We start from the raw sequence: 19,084 nt of genomic DNA, 5'->3' as shown, positions 1-19,084 counted from the left end.
GAGTGGGTTGCCATTTCCTTCTCCAATGCATGAAAATGAAAAGTGAAAGTGAAGTCACTCAGTCATGTCCGACTCTTCGCGACCTCATGGACTGCAGCCTACCAGGCTCCTCCGTCCATGGGATTTTCCAGGCAAGAGTACTGGCGTGGGGTGCCACCGCCTTCTCTGTGTAAGGCCCTCACCCTACTCAAAAAGAGGTATGAAAGCTTGTTTTCTACTGCAGTGACCTCCAAAGTGGGGTGTAGACACGCAAGGCAGGTATGCAAGACTGTCCACTGGGATAACAGTGGAGAAGACAGGGCTAGGGCTTCTAACTGCATTAACCAAGCAAGATTTACAAGTTTCAGTGTATGAATTATACACCTAAGATACCCTCACATGGGCAGAAAGTCAGATGCATGTATTTCATGAGGCATTAAGTACATGAGGCAATATGGGGGGAGAGTGCAGGTTCCCAGAGCAGGTGGCGCCCTAAATTGGTTACAGCACATTCCCACCACTTAGGGTTTATATGAGCCCACTTAAGCATTTGTTGGAGTATATTATCCACTTTAGTTAATTCTCGTAAAATGAGCAAGGGAATAAAGATTCTTGCAAAACATCAGACTCCTTGTAGAACTAATGTAAATCTAAATTTACATGAAGAAAATGGGAGAGCTAACATTTCCCTAACACAACATTGGTTGGCCATGAGTTTAAAAAAAGATGAAATGAAAATCTGATCTGAAAAAAAGTTGGGAAATAAATAGATTTATCAAGAGAGTATTTAAAATGCTAACAAAATCTACTATTGTTACGTGATGAACCTGGCCCTAAGTGTATATATTGTACCCTAAGACATTATATAATGATGTTGTGAATGATAATCATACCGTAAAGTCACTACACTTAGCAATTCTTTTTAACACCCTCATCAGTCGCATCCCTTAAAATGCTCGTTTTACCTGTCTTATATATGGTTTTCAGTTCAGTTCAGTTGAGTTGCTCAGTGGTGTCCAACTCTTTGCAACCCCATGGACTGCAGTACTCTATGCTTCCCTGTCCATTACTAACTCCTGGAGTTTATTCAAACTCATGTCCATTGAGTCAGTGACATCATCAACCATCTCATCCTCTGTCATCCCCTTCTCCTCCCACCTTCAATCTTTCCCAGGATCAGGGTCTTTTCAAATGAGTCAGTTCTTCACATTAGCTGGCCAAAGTATTGGAGTTTCAGCTTCAGCACCAGTCCTTTCAATGAATATTCAGAACCGATTTCTTTTAGGATTGACTGGTTAGATCTCCTTGCAGTCCAAGGGACTCTCAAGAGTTTTACATACAATATATAAGTAAATATCCATTCAGACAGAGTAGATGTTCTTTTAACTGATGGGGATAAGTTATCAAAAATATTTGGGAGGGTTTCTCAAGCGTTTCAGAACTGCAGCCCCACTGAGATGTGGTTGCTCTTTTGTTATTCCAGCTGATGTTGAGAGAAATTGATGTTTATTCCTCTGGCTCCAACAAATAAATGGAAAATAACACTGACAGGCAAACTTCTCTTATCATATCTATATAGATATCATGTATCATGCAGCAGTATGAGAAGAATGTTTTTGCTAACTCACAACTAGTACCTCCTAGTCATAGAGGATAGGGCAGGGGAAGCAGGGTGAGCCAGTTTCCAAATCTATCCTTCTTCCTGCATCCTCATCACAGTGACCAATACAACCAGGCTGCCTTCCAGGAACTGACATCTCTGTAGCTCATTTCCCAAATCTATCCTTCTTCCTGCATCCCCTTCACAGTGAAGAGTACTACCAGGACACCTTCCAGGAACTGACGTCTGGGTAGCTCTCCAGGATCTGGTCCCAGTCATTTCCCCCCTCAACTTAATCGTGTACATAATTTTAAATGGACTACAATGAACCACATTCCTGGTTCTGCCCTTTAGGGACAACCACTTTTATTTGGGTTTTTGTTGTTTCTATTTACTTTAATATTTCTAAATAATATTATTCCATAATTCTTTTCTCTTTGGGATATTATCAATTTATATCCTACTGAGAGAAATAAGGATATAGCTCTTATAGCTGCCCCCCACCAGGCAACATACACAGTTTACCTCCCCACTCATCTTCCCAACAAAGTTTTAATAAAAATTTTGGATAAATTAACATTCAGAACGTATGAAGTGAGTATGCAAATACTCTTTAGAGTTGAGCCATCAGTACACTGGGATTTTACATTTTCACTTACAGAATTTTCTTTCTGGAGTTAACTGCCTTTTCCCTCATTTGCTTAGTTTTCCACATACCAACCAGGGCTTTAGCATCAAACTCTGATGAATCTGCCAGCTCCTTTTCAGTACAGTCAGCCAAGCTGGGCATCCTGTCAACTCTCTTCTCCTCCAGAGATATCACTCCTGTCGCCCTCATCCTCCTATTCCAACTACGTGTGTTTTAGTTGCTCAGTCGTGTCTGACTCTGCAATGCCGTGGACTGGGGCCCACCAGGCTCCTCTGTCCATGGGATTCTCCAGGTAAGAATACTGGAATGGGTTGTCATTTCCTTCTCCAGGGGATCTTCCCAACCAAGGAATCGAACCCAGGTGTCCTTCACTGCAGGCAAAGTCTGAGACACCAGGGAAACCCTCCAGCTACATGGGTTGCTTTCTAATCCCTTTTCAGGGGCAATCAATTTGGAAATTCCCTTTACCTCCTTCCCAAATTGGATTCCACATTTCCTGGATTCCATCTCCACCTCTTTCTTTACCCCCTCATTTTTGTGGAGAGCAGCCTTCAAACCCTTCCTGTGTGAGAAAGTCTGAGATCCCCCAGGACAGACACTGTTTGTTGCCATCTACTCTCTATTCATTCCTCCCCTCTTCTTGATTTTGAGGGCAGGAATGCATGTATACCAAGGACAGAATAATTCAGTATTAGAGCTAGATTATTGTTTCCACACCTGGTTGCACACCACGTCACCTAGGGCACCTCAGAAGTACTGATACCCCGCTTCTCCCTTCAGAGATTCTGGCCTGATTGGTGTGGATGCAGCCTGCACACTGGGGCTTTTAAAAAGCTCCCCAAGTGATTCTAATGTGCACCCAGTTTGAACTCCTTACCTTAGAGATTACCTGTTCATATTTCTTCATTTCACAAACAAGGCAACTAACGTGCCCAGGGGCTGCAATTTGCCCTCAGCTATAAAAATCCAATTTAGAATAAGAATCGGATCCAAGAATACCATAAGAATCCTTGTCCAGTGTTCCTTCTTAATCCCTGAATTAGTATTTCTTAAAGAGCAATGGCCTATAAGATGGTCAGGAATGAAGGGAAAAAATGGCATATTCAAATAAACTAATGTTTCCAACATAATTTCTCTTATTTAAATGTGAAAGTGCATTTAGAGTTGAGCCATCAGTACACTGGGATTTTACATTTTCACTTACAGAATTTTCTTTCTGGAGTTAACTGCCTTTCCCCTCATTTGCTTAGTTTTCCACATACCAACCAGGGCTTTAGCATCAAACTCTGATGAATCTGCCAGCTCCTTTTCAGTACAGTCAGCCAAGCTGGGCATCCTGTCAACTCTCTTCTCCTCCAGAGATATCACTCCTGTCGCCCTCATCCTCCTATTCCAACTACGTGTGTTTTAGTTGCTCAGTCGTGTCCGACTCTTTGCAATGCCATGCCAACTAAATGCACTTTGCAATGCCATGCCAACTAAATGCACTTTCACATTTGCATCTCCAGCAAATGTCTCTCTCAAGCAGGCTCCCTTAGCCAATTACTTAAAAGTGTGACAATCTGGCAGACCACAGCACCCTATGCCATAAATTTAGGAAACTTCTAAATGGTCATGTTATTGAAATGAGAAGGAAAAAACAAATAAAGACACGTGATGGAATGAACCCAGCATTTAATGTTGTCGAGGTACTTTTGTGCTTCAGATTCTCTAGAGCAAACACTGGGTTTCCATTCTGGACCCGCCCAGAGGGAACCATCTCCTGCTGCAGATTCCATGGCCACTTCTCAGGCCTCAGCTTGGTGGCTCAGCAGCACTTGATCCAGCTGACCACGTGGAACAACCTCATCTCTCCACTTCTAGGACATCCTACTGCCCTAGTTTTCTCCCTCCCTTACTGAGCTTCTCTTTGTCTCCTTTACTGGCTTCTCTTCCTTCTGACTTCCAGATGCCAGAGTGCCTCATCAGGACACACAGCCCAGAGCTCCTCTATCCTCCCTTCCAGAAGAGTTCATGGAGTCCTGTGGCTTTAAATATTATCTACATGATGTGGACTTTCACATTTGCATCTCTAGCAAATGTCTCTCTCAAACAGGCTCCCTTAGCCAATCTCTTCCTTGAAACTCCACCCACATGACTAATAGGTTCCTCCACCCTCTTCTCTGCACATGTGCTGAACACCATGATTACATCCATCCATCCAGATGTTTCAGCTGCAAACCCTCATTCTGTCAGTTGTCTTCCACAGTGGCTGCACAGTCATCATCTGGGGATTTTTTAAAGGTTTCAGTGCCAAGACATTCTGATTTAATTGGTGACCAGGTATAAGCCAGGTGGAACTAGTGGTAAAGAACCCACCTGCTAGTGCAGGAGACTGAAGGGATGCAGGTTCAATCCCTGGGTTGGGAACATCCCCTGGAGGAGAGTATGACAACTCACTCCAGTATTCTTGCCTGGAGAATCCCATCCACAGAGGAGCCCAGTGGGTTACGGTCCATAGGGTCGCAAAGAGTTGGACACGAATGAAGCAACTTAGCACACACACAGATATAAACTGGGCATAGAGATTTTGATAAGCTTTCCAGGCAATTCTAACATGCAGCAAAATACAGGAACTTTTGCTGCAGAGTCACGCTTTGATTTTTCCTCTTCTTGAACCCTCACACCTACTTGAGCAAGTCTTCCTTCAAAACACAACGTGGAATGGCTCCCTTCTCTCTACACCCACTGCAGACTCCCTGGTCCCAGCATGATCATCCCTCACCAGAAAACTATGCCAGTTTCCCAATTTTCCACGTAGTAGCCAGAGGAGTAAGTCTAAAAGTGTAAGGCAGACATCACTCCTCTACCCTGTAGTGGCTTCCCCCTGCTCTCAGACTGAAATCCAGCCCTCTTGCCATGGCCTAAAAGTTCCCTGCCCATTCCTTCCCATACCCTGTCTTCCCCTTCCTCACCACCCCACTACACCTCGCTCCTGGCTCTGGGCATCTGCACTTGCCACTTCACCTACCCTACTGCCATCCTCCCAACTTGCCCCCACACATCCAGATCCTTCTCACCTTCACTTCTTAGCTCAAGCGACACCTCTTCAGAGTGGGCTCCTTGATCACTTTGTTAAAATAGGACTTCTCTACAGCCTCTCTCATCAGTTAATTTCTTTCATAACTGACTTTGAAATCTTTGTTTTGGTCTTCCCTACAAGAGAACTTCATAAAGACCCAGTCTTCCTTATGACTATATTCCCAGAATACCGCAGAGTAGGTAACACATGATTGATGCTTAGTGAATATTTTTGGGAAAAAAGAAATGAGTCAGTGAAAAAAGATGACAATCCTAATTGTGTGAACTTTTCCTTGGCCAGCACCCATTAAGATGAAATAATAATAACAATAATAAAATAACAACAAATTAAAAAAAATCTAATAGAAAATCTAAAATCATTGATACAAAAAATTAAATTTAAAATATACTGAAAATATCTTAAACAAGATATATTAGAGGGTTTTAGGTAGTTTAGTTGCTTGGTTTGCTGATAAAGAAAAACTTATTTTGTTTCAATTCATATTCCTGAAGTCTGTCCAAAGAATGAATTATTCAATGAATTGTTATGAAAATTTGTGATCCACTGGGGAGAGAGAAAGCTAAAGTCCTCCCTCAAACCAAATGCAAAAATGAAACTTAGGCACATTTAAAAAATAAAGTTGATAGAACCATAAGATAGAATTTTTTAAAATATAATTTAACATGCCTCTCTAAGTATGAGAAAGTTCAGAAGCCAATCAAAATAACTGACAGATCTTAACACAAAAAGTTATGACTTTAAGAAATTAAAAAGACTAGGGGAAAAAATGTCTACATTATATTTAAACAGGCAAAAGCTTACTATCTATTACCTGTAGAGAGCTCCAAATTATTAATAAGGGAAGGTCAACTCAACATTTATCCTGTTACATATAAGGGATTGGAACAAGCCAATGGTCATTTAACAACAAACTTACTAACAGTCACAATGGTTAAAATCTATCTTCAATTTTATTTATCAATAACACACACACAAACCATCTATTGAAAGGAAATGTAAAGAAGGACACTTGGCAGTAAAAGAGAATGAGATCAGAAGAGCATCTGTGATCTTGGAATTAAAACTTTATAGATTTATATTACAAGTGTTTAAATAAGCGGTCAAAAACATGGTTACAAAAAACATTCACTGCAAACCTCTTTGTAACTCTGTATTGACTTAAAGATGTCTATGACATACTGTTAGATTTCTTCAAAGTTACAAAATAAACATATTGAGATCTGATTTTTCCAAAAATGTGGACATTTATTGCTATATGTAGACATTTAAAAAGTCTAAAAGGGCATAAACCAGAAAAAAAATTTTTAGTAATCTCTGTGAAGTAGTATCATAGGTAATATTGATTTTCTTCTTCTTCTTCCATATTTTCTTGATTTGGGGTGATTAACATGAATTCTCGAGTTATCATTCTGAGTTAAAATAAGCTATTTCACAGATCCTAATAACACATAACAGATAATCCAATATTTCCCTGCCCTTAGCCTGTGAGCAGTGGATAGGAGGAGGAGAATCCGGGGAAGTAAATGCAGACTAAAATTTGGGGTTTCTACAGCAATGATCATGCTGACCCTAGGGTGAATGTCCTAGGAGATCTGGCAGATGGAAGATTTTAACCCAATCCCAAACTTCCACATGGGTTTGTTTGTTTGTTTGTTTTTTCACTCTAGTTCCTATAATGAACTTATTTTCTCAAGATTTGCTAACCTCAGAAGAGAGAAAAAGAGAAAGATGTCCAGATAGTTCAGGCTCTAGGGTAGTTGGACCCCAATTAAAGTAAGTTTAAAAAAAAAGTCAAAGAAAGAAACTATAGTTACCTTCTCAGCATAGCACTCAAAACAAAAATGACTTGGTCATTCTAATTCTGAGAAATACCCGGAAAAAAGACTAGGGGCTTTTCGTTTTCCTGTCACTCATAAAAGATGAGCATGCTACAACTTTCAGGAATTTCCCTAAAGACAACTGTGCCACCAAGTTCCCATAAAATCATCTCCCATCATTACTTTGCTGCCTCAGGTCAGCAGGAAAGCAGAACTAGGGCTTGGCATTTTCAAAGTGCTCGTTCTGAACATGTATTCTGAAAACACAGCCTCAAGAATCAGCTCTCCATGTCAGAGAGAAAAGCAAAGCAAAACTCCATTTCTAAGCAAAGAAAGTGAAAGTGAAGTAGCTCAGTAGACTCTTTGTGACCCCATGGACTATAGCCTACCAGGCTCCTCAGTCCATGGAATTTTCCAGGCAAGAGTCCTGGAGTGGGTTGCCATTTCCTTCTCTGGGGGATCTTCCCAACCCAGGGATCGAACCCAGGTCTCCTGCACTGCAGGCAGACGCTTTACCGTCTGAGCCACCACAGGATTCCAAATGCAGTGAAAGTTGGAAAAGATGACTGCAATTACACGATTGCCTACATTTTGGTTTCTCTAACATTTTCAGTAAGTGCTTGATATAACAGGGTCATGCTGATGACCCTCCCTAAGGAGAAGGAACATTAAAAGAAGTAATAAAGTTATAACTAAAGTTATAATTGGGCTTCCTTGGTGGCTCAGAAGTAAAGAATCCGCCTGCCAACACAGGAGGCACAGGTTTGATCCCTGGGCTGGGAAGATCTCCTGGAGAAGGAAATGGCAAGCCACTCTAGTATTCTTGCCTGGGAAATCCTGTGGACAGAGGAATCTGTTGGGCTACAGCCCATGGGGTCACAAAGAGTCGGACACAACGACTAAACAACAACAAAGTTATAATTTACCATTTTTCCTCAAACAATGGCATGAGTTTACCTTATCTTTGGACAAGCCCACCTCAGTGCCAGTTGAGGAGACCCTAGATTCACGCTCTCTCTAGCAACTCCCTCTAGTTGCTATAGGTGATAGGATTTTTTTTTTTAAAGCCCACCCTTTAAACTGTGGGTCTTCTGGAATTATACCGAGGACAATTTTCCAGAGTCTTTAGCCTCACTAGTCACTAACTCTTATCTGATAAATGTTTTAGGCTAAAATCACTAGATGTATTCAAGGGGAGATAACAAAACACAAGCTTCAAAGGAGAAAAAAGGAAGCAGTCTTCCCAGCTGAGGGGGAATAAATATCTATGGGCAACATATCCACAAAGCTCTCCTCACACAGGGAAAAGGAGGTGGAGCCAAAGCTCAGAACCGAGTAAAAGCTCAGCTGGAGGCAGGCTGGGGAAAGTGGGAAGGAAAAACCCTGGGTGACTGCCAAAGCAAACAAATAGGTAAACAAACCAAAACATGGCTTTACACATTTGGTACTGAGAAGAATATTGCAGTTTGATAAAGAAAATGAAGTCTGGAAATACAATTACTTATCTCTATGAAGCTCAGAACACATGATGTAAGAACTCACTGAAGGGTGATCTCATTCTTAAGAACAGACACATGGGGCTTGGACTCCAAACCTCAGCTAAAGAGAGCAGCCCAGTCTCAAAGAAGATTCCACTTTCAACTTTCAGAACCAAAAGGGCTTTATTCGGCCACTAGAAAAACTGTAGCCACAAGAACCGACCTGTTTTTCCACTAAGTTTCAAGAATTATCTTATTCTAGGTTTCACTTCACGGATAGAGACTTAGTCAAAGAGATTAGCTGACATATATGATCACCCCTGACTTTCAGTTCTGTATTCTCTGCCACTTTGTACATTACTTGTCTCCCCATTCTTCCTACTTGCTTCATTAAGACATTTCACATGTATCATCTTACTGTTAAAAACATTTTTGATATGCCCCTCCTTGGGAGAAAAGGAGGAGCATGTGGCCTCCTCAAACACTTCATCAGGATTTACCAGCTTTTATGTGCAGGAGAAATTTGCACTATTATGATGGCCTCTGCATGAAAATGGTCAGGAGATGTGTGGGAAATGTGCCTGTTTTTAAACGGTCCAAACCACAGGGTCTGATTTATGGCAGGTTTACTAAAGTGGGCTTCCCCAATGGCTCAGCAGGTAAAGAATCCACATGCAATGCAGGAGATGCAAAAGACTCGGGTTCAATCCCTGGAGTGAGAAGATCCCCCCCCAAGGATAGAACGGCAACCCACTCCAGTATTCTTGCCTGAAAAATCCCATGGACAGAGGAGCCTGGAAGGCCACAGTCCAAAGGGTGACAAAGAATAGGACATGACTGGGCGAATGAGCACAATTCTAAAGTAGAAACAAGAGTTCACAGTAATGGGAGTTTAACTTCTCTTAAAGTATGAAGAGGAAGATAAGCTAAAACCTCAATCAGAAGGAGATACCAGGTTCCCCCAAACTTGTGCTATGTGGTTAGTGAATCACAGAGATGATGAGCATCTCTGTGGACACACACTTCTGACGTGCGAAGTTCACACCCCAGCTCTGCAAGAACCATATAGGTAATCCCCTCAACATAACACATCAGAATTTGCATCCTAACATCCATAGACAGCCTTTCCTACCTCTTTCTTACTGACTGCACCTTCCATTCTGTTTGAGATGAAACAAAATCCTCTGTGCCACTGGTACTGCACAACCGGACATATGTATATTTCAAATTAGAATCCCTTCAAAACCTATTTATGTGTGCACCCAAGTATGTGTTCTCTAAGAATGGGACTTTCTGAAGATACTCACTGGACATGAGAAAACCATTTAATTCCTGAAGGAAATATGCTAAGAAAAAAACTAAAGTGAACTTAAGAAATAAAGATTATACAGAACATACCCATCATAAGCACAAGTCTGTTCATCGGCCCAAGCAAAAGATAGTAAATAAACCCAGGATCAACTTGCTCCCTACGTTTACAACAGGGATTTTAGGGCTATGGTAGATGGAAGCAGTGTTTCATTTCTATCCATCTGCTTTATTAAAAATAACCAGCATTAAGAGAGAGTTTATAAATTACATGTGTGCATGAGAAGTTGCTTTAGTTGTGTCCAACCGTTTGTGAACCTGTGGACTGTAGCCCACCAGACTCCTCTGTCCATGGGGATTCTTCTCAAGAATACTGGAGTGTGTTGCCATGCCCTCCTCCAGAAGATCCTCCCAATCCAGGGAACAAACCTACCGTTTTCTACATTGGCAGGCCAGTTCTTAACCACTAGGACCACCTCGGAAGCCCCTATAAATTACGTGATACTCAGTTAGTTCGATGTGGCATTCACGGGTATCAAATTGTCAAGAAAAGCTGCACCAAAATTTTGTCATCTACTTCAAAATTGGTCTGTCAAAGTCTAAAAAAATACATACCAGAGTTACTTGGAATTAGGTAAATACTTATCTGGACAGCGACCAGAAATGAAGTAAATCCTTCCCGCGAATTCTGGCTTTCCTTGCTAGCATTAAGTTCATTTGTAATAATATGGAGAGCGCCACGCAGGACAGTCAGGAATGTCTCCGCACTATTTTAAGAAAATTTAACAACCTACCACTGTATTTGTTTTGCGATCATTAAAAGGGGAGCGAAGGCCTGTTTGTCCGCACCTCCCAGGCTCAGCTGCACGGCTGGGTGGTTGGAACTCTGACCGAGAAGGTGGGGCCCCCTGGCAGAGCCACGGGTCTGAACTGTACGCCTTTTCATACAGGCAGAGGAACTGGGGTTAACCACACTGTAACCCTCCCACCTGAGGAAAAGGCCTGTTTGTTCCGGAAGGCAAAGCCCAGCCTGGTTTAACTAACTTCAAGCAGTCTATAAGCAAGGCAGCAAGAAAGCTCTAGTCTAGAACAGGCAAGTCATCTACTTGATGAGGATTTCTTCAGAGTCCAGTATCTAGAAAGACACAGCTCAGGCGCCTCATCTGACGGTTAACCTGGAAACACCTGATCTTTCCTCTGGCTTTCTGACCTGGGGAAAAGGATAGGGCTGCCCGCCCGTGCCTGCACCTTCAAAACTTTCCACTGTTCTCGGGGTTTAGAGTAGGCGAAATAGTTCAATGCACGCATTTCGGCTTTGCGGGACCGCCTCCGCTTTAGTCAGATCCCCTCCTAGGGGGCCCCCTCCGTTTAGCCCCTCTCTCTTACTCTTCCACCAGCTGCCCGGTGCGCGCGGACCCGGGTTGGAGAGCAGGCACACGGAGTCGCGGGGTCGCTCGGGCGGCTCTGACGGCTGGGAGCCAGGCTGGTCGGCGTACGCCTTGGGGAGAGGGGCGCGTGGCCAGGCGTCCCGCCCCTCCGCGAATCCCTACCTCCTCCAGGTCTCTAAGCTCCAGGCTGGAGCACGTCCGGAGAGCGTCTCAACTTGGTGTCCTGGAGCACTTTTTCCGCGCCAGCCGGCCTCCGAGCCCCCGGAGCAGAGGTGCGAGCGCCAGGAGACGCAAGGAGGAGAGCAGCCCGGGGAAGGGTGTCTGTGGGCCTCCCGAAGAGCGACCGCAGGATGGAGGGGGGCCCCCACGGCGATTGCCCCCAGGGTACTGACCTGCACTGGGGCCCCTGGGATGGACCTGAGGCCCTGCTCCACGCCGGCAGGTCCAGCGCCTCCACGTCGCGAGCCATGGTGCTGCCCGGAGCGGCGGGAGAAGGAGGCCTCCTGAATGGCTGGCCGGGCTGTAGTGCGGAGAAGCACCTTCAAAAGCGGCGCGGGCGGTGGAACGTTGGGCAGCCGCCGCGCCCTCCACACCGCCCCCGGGCGGCCGGGCTGCGCACTCCCTGCCCTCCGGGGCGCCTTACTATTCTTCCTTGATTTCTGCATTCTTTTGATTCTGACATCCGTCCTTTGACCATTTTAAAAGTCATTTGTATTTTGATGCGTTCAAGACCAGGGACACTTTCAACGAATGCCAAGCCCAGGGCTGAGCACTGAGGACCCCCAGATAAGACCACGTGCTGGTCTGCATCCACTGTTGCTCTACCCTCCCAGAGCTTCTAAGGAGGACGCCTGTTGTAAACGGGACATGAATCTTGGAAAGGAGGGTCACGGTTACTTACCCAAATGGCACTTTCAGCTGAGGGTTATGTTGACTTGGAAGTCCCAACCGGCCAATAGCTTCTTTTCCAAGGGACCCTATTCCTATTGGTAGCCGCAAGAGCGGCAAAGTCCGAGAGGTCCAGGCTGTTCAAATTCGTGACTGTTTAAAAGGTCTTTGGGTTTACCTTGGGCAAAGAATATTCTGCCAATATGCATCTCCATATAGAAGCAGTTGGAAGTAAGTAATATATATAAAGGGTCTCTCCGGTGGCTCAGCCATAAAGAATCTGCCTGCAGCGCAAGAGAGGCAGGTTTGATCCCTGGGTGGGGAAGATCCTCTGGAGAAGGAAATGGTAACCTACTCCAGTATTCTTGCCAGGAAATCCCATGGACAAGGAGCCTGGTGGACTACAGTCCATAGGGTTGCAGAGTCAGACACAACTGAAGCGACTGAACACATATAATGTATATAAAAGGATACATAATTTACCCCTTGTCCATGGAAAGAAAAGAACAGGACTCAAAAGTTGGGAGTTAAATTTTGTGTGAGGACTTTACTGAGGACAATAGTCCAGGAAACAGCCCATCAGATAGCTCTGAGGCGCTAAGGCATATGTGTATGCTCAGTCACTCAGTCGTGTCTGACTAACAGCGTGACCAAAAGCGGGGTGTGGCTGCTCACAGCTCAAAAGCCAATAAACAGGCCAGGATGGTGGAGTTTGCTTTATTTCTGATGCTGTGTTTGGTGGGGAAGAGAACACCTGTCCAAAGGCCAGCTCCCCCATCCCCACACAATCAAGGGCAAGAGCTTTTCCAGAATGAAAGGGGCTACCTGCAAAAGCAGTTCACTCAGCTCTGACCGTCATCTTGAAACTGGTCATCAGTGGTCTGACCAACATCATCTTGATTGTTTTAGGTACAGTTAATCTTCAGTTCCAGGGTGGGTTTGTTTTTACTTCGAGGCCAGTTCTCGGAATTGTGGCAGCTTATGTCATGGACAGAGTCTGGTCATCATGGAGGTAACTTCTTCCTCCTGGTAGGAGTTTCAGTATCTATAAGAGAGCTCACAGGCTATGGCTCAGAATATTATCTATAGCCCTTGAGAAGGAACTAAAGGTCCCCGACTATGCTTAATGGCTACATTATTATTATTTGGGTCTCCTTAGGATCGTGCTTCGTTTCAGTAGGAGGTAGGGGAAGAGCCAGAATGTGCATGAATTTTTTGCTGGGGTGGGTGAACATCCAAAGATCACTGCTAATCATAAAGAACAAACAAGTTAATGATCTTAGTGCTTTTATATGTATGAGAAGAATCTGGGGTCACTGACTTAGATACATATCTTAACTATCTAGGTGTAACCAAGCCCAGAAAGCTATTTTTCATCATCTTGAATTCCCCTCAAGGTACACTGTCCATGGCTTGATCCTTGTAGAACTGAAATGGCAGGCAACACTGTTTCTTTACACCACTTTACAAGTCACTTTCAATAGGCCATTGGGCAAAAGCCTGAGTTTAGAGCCTGTTTCATTAGAGGTGCCCGCTGGGTATAGACAGATTTGGAAGATCCTGTTTGTGTACTCACAGTCCCTGCAGGTGGGTGCGGCAGTGGTGTGGTTCCTTTTTAGAAGGAGAGGAGATGTTGCAGCACTGTTCTTGTGGGAAGGACGTGGACGCTGGTGTAAAGAGGCAGACTGTAGCTTGGTTGGAGAGTGTTGGAGGAAGTTTATGTTGTAAGAAATATTATGTTTATACAGATATATATCTATATATATATAACTTTTATGCTAAAGAATTTGCCAACAAAGTTCTGTCTAGTCAAGGCTATGGTTTTTCCTGTGATCATGTATGGATGTGAGAGTTGGACTGTGAAGAAGGCTGAGCGCCGAAGAATTGATGCTTTTGAATTGTGGTGTTGGAGAAGACTCTTGAGAGTCCCTTGGACTGCAAGGAGATCCAACCAGTCCATTCTGAAGGAGATCAGCCCTGGGATTTCTTTGGAGGGAATGATGCTGAAGCTGAAACTCCAGTACTTTGGCCACCTGATGCGAAGAGTTGACTCATTGGAAAAGACTCTGATGCTGGGAGGGATTGGGGGCAGAAGGAGAAGGGGACGCCAGAAGATGAGATGGCTGGATGGCATCACTGACTCGATGGACTTGAGTCTGAGTAAACTCCGGGAGTTTGTGATGGACAGGGAGGCCTGGCATGCTGCGATTCATGGGGTCGCAAAGAGTCGGACACGACTGAGCGACTGAACTGAACTGAACTGAAAGAATTTTTAAGCCTTTTTAATTAAAAACAAAAGCCACTGTAGGCAGCCTGGATGGGAGGGGTTTGGGGGAGAATAGATATGTATATGTATGGCTGAGTCCCTTCGCTGTTCACCTGAACTATCACTTGTTAATCGTCTATACCCCAAAACAAAGTAAAAAGATTTATAACAAACACAGCCACTATAAAGGGACAACCCTTCACTTCAAAATGTTAGGACTCCACTAGGAACCACAGTCCCTTTAGAAGGGGACCGTAAACTGGGATAACACTTTTTTATATCAGCAAATTGATATAAACAGACTCTGATTCAGTGGATATGCCTGGAATAGGATTTGAGGGTTTGCATTTCTATCTAGAAGATGCTGCTGATACTGCTGGTCCACCCATCACTTAAGTATCAAGGTTCTAGGAAATGTTTAAACAGAGTGTTTGAGGGAATTGGGGATGGACAAGAGACAGGCAGTGTGGGATTGAAGGATAGTTGGAGTCAGATGGCTGAAAGCTGTAAATATCACACGTTAAGATATAAATTATTGTTTCTAGGCACCCAATCTTGACCATTCTAAACTAGAAAATTAATTCACAATTGGCATTGTTTTTCACTTTCAAAAAGGCATTTTCCTTTCATGGATTGTACCTCTGATGTTATATTTAGAAAGTTGTTGCCAAACCCAAGGTCATCCAGATTTTTCCTTTTTTTTTTTCAGGAATCTTACAGTTTTACATTTTACATATACAACTATGATCCATTTTGAGTTAATTTTTGTGACAGATGTAAAGTCTATGTCAAGGTTCATTTTCTTGTATGTAAATATCCAGTTGTTCCATTTGCGAAAAATACTGTCTTTGCTCAACTGTATTGCCTTTGCTCCTTGTCAAAGATCGGTTGACTATATTGATGTGGATCTATTCCTGGCCTACAAGAAGAAATAGACAATCCAATAGGCCTATGTCTATTAAAGAAATTGAATCAATAATTAATAATCTTCTGAAGCAGAAAGCACCAATCCAGATGGGTTCACTGGTAAATTCTACCAAACATTTAAAGAAGAAATTATACCAGTTCTCTATAATCTCTTCCAGAAGACAGAAGCAGAGATCATACTTCCTAACTTATTCTATGATGCTAGCATTACCCTGATAACAAAAAAAAGATAAAGATGTTACAAACAAAAAAGCTACACACCAATCTCTCTCATGAACATAGATGCAAAATCCTCAACAAAAAAGATTAGCAAATTGAATGCAACAATGAATAAAAATAATCAAAGACCACAACCAAGTGGGATTTATTCCAGGTATGCAAAGTTAGTTCAACATTCTAAACTCAAACTAATGTAATTCATCATATCAGTGAGCTCAAAAAAAAAAAAAAACACAATAATATCAGTAGATGCAAATAATTCATTTGACAAAATCCAATACTCAATCATGATTTTAAAAATTGTCGGCAAAGTAGGAACAGAGAGAAATAGCTTCAACTTGATTAAGAACACCTGTGAAAAATCTACAGCCCATATCCTACCTAATGGTGAGAAACTTAGAAGTTTTCCAGCTAAGATCATGGGGATGATTACTAAAAATTAGGCCTTGGAGTTTATCACGGATTCCTGACAATAAGAAAGCTTGAACAATCAGGAGAAAGATGTGAAGGTGCCAAGTCATTGGTTGTATTTCCACAGGAGGAACATAGTGACTTCAGGGCAAAGCAAAACCTCAGAGCAGTAAGTCAGTGGTCTCACATTTCCACTGAAATATTACTGCTAATCCAAAAACTTCTTAAGAGGTAAAAAGAAGTATCTGTCAGATAATGAACACAATCTCAAAACTCAATGCATTCCAGCAAATTCCAAAAATGATTGTGACACAAATATTACAACAAAGATAAAAAAAAATTCACCTAGAGATTAGATTTCTAGTTTTTTAAAGCCATGCTGCTGCTAAGTCACTTCAGTCGTGTCCAACTCTGTGCGACCCCGTAGATGGCAGCCCACCAGGCTCTGCCATCCCTGGGATTCTCCAGCAAGAACACTGGAGTGGGTTGCCATTTCCTTCTCCAATGCATGAAAGTAAAAAGTAGAAGTGAAGTTGCTCAGTTGTGTCTGACTCTTTGCGACCCCATGGACTGAAGCCTACCAGGCTCCTCCATCCATGGGATTTTCCAGGCAAGAGTACTGGAGTGGGGTGCCATTGCCATAGGTACTACAAAATAGCTTATATTCATTGCAGAATCTCACATTTTGACACGTAGAGTCATTATTATGAATGTTATTGTGTTAAAACAAAAAATTTCAGTGTCTTGAGGTTACCTTCATTTAGCTCTTAAAATAAAAAATTAACAAATCAATTTCCTTGAAAAAAAAAAAAGAGCTTGGTTTCAGAAAACCTTTATTGCACATCACATCATTGAATTAATTTCTGTTTGGATAAATAGCACACAAAACAAAGACTGACGTTGTGAAAATCCCTGAAGCTTCTAATCAGCAGTCTGCAAGGAGTGGAGACTTTGGTTTTGTGTCTTTTTAAGGCATACATTTCCCATTTATTTTTAAATTTTGAACATAATTGTTTTCCAAAATATTTTTGATGTCGGTTGTAGAACTTCTCCCCATGAAACTTCGATTAGTGACCCTGAAATGCTACTCTTTTCTGTGAGAATGAATGTGCCCCCCAGGGACCTGGTGCATCATGTACTTTTCACAAGGCTGTGCAAGTACCAATAAATCAATCCTTGTGGGATTGAATATGCATTTGGTATGCACTTTAATTTTCATAGATATATAGAATACTCTTTCAACTTTGTCTTTTAATACTATAGGAAAGGAGAAAATCTATACATGAGTACCAAAAAATCTGATCTTCTCCAGAAATCAAAACAGTATCAAATAACAGTTGTCCTTCAGAACCAAATATGTGACTGTTAGCTGGTTGATTTTTTTCTTTCTCATTCTTTTGAAAGTTAAAGTCACTCAGTTGTGTCCAACTCTTGCGAGCCCATGGACTATAGCCCACCAGGCTCCTCTGTCCATGGAATTTTCCAGGCAAGAATACTAGACTGGGTTGCCATTTCTTACTCTAGGGCATCTTCCCCACCCAGGGATTGAACCTAGGTCTGCATTGCAGGCAGATTCTTTACCATCTGAGCCACCAATGATTACTGGATAGACAGCAACCATCCTGTCTCTCAGATGACCACTGAGAATGGTCCAGGCCAGGGTTAGTGACTTGGCTGACATCAGACCAGGCACTGTTTCTACTGATGACACAGTCAGCACAGTCAAAATAACTGGAAGCAAGAGTAAAGAACAGTATGGAAAACATATTCTAAAACTGGAAAAATAAACAGGAAAAGAATCCAACAGTTTCCCTCATCAAAGTGTTTTTTTTTTTTAAATAAACCTAGCACAAAGCTATAGACATTAAATATTGCCTTAAAAATATAAACACAGCTCTTGATGAATTACAGTCATCAATTTGCTCATGATAGTAGTCTTCAGACATACTACATCTGATATTAAAATACCTATTTTTATCTCCCAACTCATTTACATAATATATTCTCTCCAGAGCACAGATTAGCCTAACAGCTACTTTTTACAACAGCATAATATAGATACTGGAGTGTCTTCTTCTATTCGGTACTTTCCAGAATTAGGCAGATCTTTGCACTCTGATATAAATATACGAAGTTCAGTCTCAGGAAAGCCATCTTGTTGGTAATGCTATACAGGAGAATTAAAAAAAAAAGTTTTCATTAATAAGTCCCTTGAGAACAGCTTTATTTCAAATTCAGAGTGGATCATTTGGCTACAGGGGTGGGATGCATGTTAAGTTGCTTCAGTCGTGTCCAACTCTGTGCGACTCTATGGTCAGGCTCCTCTGTCCATGGGATTCTCCATGGAATACTGGAATGGATTGTCATGCCCTCCTCCAGAGGATCATCCCAACCCAGGGATCAAACTTGCATCTCTTACATCTACCTGCATTGGCAGGCAGGTTCTTTACCCCTAGTACCACCTGGGAAACCCACAGGGGTGGGTTAGGTAGGGATTTTTCTAAAGGGATAGTTCACTTGCTTCCACGTATTTTCATGGCGATGGAGCCTCTAGAGCCACTCTTAGGTTTGCCTAAGGAAAAGTGGGTCTAAGATTCTGCAGTGCCCTCCTGGGTTCTCTTTCGTGGTCTGAGTCAACCTGAAATGGACATGTTGAATCTGAATCTGAGACCTCCTTCCAGGGAAAACCCAGCCTGCACAGCCTTTTGGAGTCTCTCTTCCAGATGGAGAGATTTATATAAGGGTCTAATATTTATTTCAGTTTGGGGATCTAAGATCCCAAGAATGGGCCCTGGGCCAGAAAGGATCAGAAAGGACTCACCCATGTGACAAGTGCCCTGAGTCTGTGGAAAGAGGTTAACATCTAAACTAAGAGTCATAGGCTTGTGTCAAGAGCTATCCATTCACGTTACTCTTTGAGACCTCAGATATCATCACCCTTGAATAACATATAGCTTTCTACATGCAGAGGTGAAGGCAGCGAGCTTTTAGAGCACTGTGGGAAGGGATTTGGACAGGTACAACTACATTCTTTCCAGTCTCCTTGATGACTCTAAGCAAGTCGGTCAAGTG

At 42.6% G+C, this 19,084-nt stretch overlaps 2 protein-coding genes across 8 annotated transcripts in view; both read right to left on the bottom strand.

Annotated features, from left to right (window-relative positions):
• MCOLN2 (mucolipin TRP cation channel 2) overlaps positions 1-11,822 on the bottom strand; it is a 67,101-nt gene extending 55,279 nt beyond the window's left edge. For both annotated transcript variants that reach the window (XM_055585321.1, XM_055585322.1), the window contains exon 1: positions 11,694-11,822. In XM_055585321.1, coding sequence (XP_055441296.1) covers positions 11,694-11,770 — 77 coding nt within the window. In that variant the 5' untranslated portion in view covers positions 11,771-11,822. The remainder of the gene's footprint in view (positions 1-11,693) is intronic.
• A 5,008-nt stretch (positions 11,823-16,830) lies between these two features.
• The window catches only part of MCOLN3 (mucolipin TRP cation channel 3), a 58,133-nt gene continuing 55,879 nt past the window's right edge, over positions 16,831-19,084 (bottom strand). For all 6 annotated transcript variants that reach the window (XM_055585317.1, XM_055585314.1, XM_055585319.1 and 3 more), the window contains one exon: positions 16,831-18,179. In XM_055585317.1, the coding sequence (XP_055441292.1) occupies positions 18,045-18,179 (135 nt within the window). In that variant the 3' untranslated portion in view covers positions 16,831-18,044. The remainder of the gene's footprint in view (positions 18,180-19,084) is intronic.

This window comes from Bubalus kerabau, chromosome 6, assembly GCF_029407905.1.
Source record: "Bubalus kerabau isolate K-KA32 ecotype Philippines breed swamp buffalo chromosome 6, PCC_UOA_SB_1v2, whole genome shotgun sequence".
Lineage (NCBI taxonomy): Eukaryota > Metazoa > Chordata > Mammalia > Artiodactyla > Bovidae > Bubalus > Bubalus kerabau.
The sequence above is the reverse complement of the archived record's forward strand: the minus strand, read 5'-3'. Positions and strand labels throughout refer to the sequence as shown.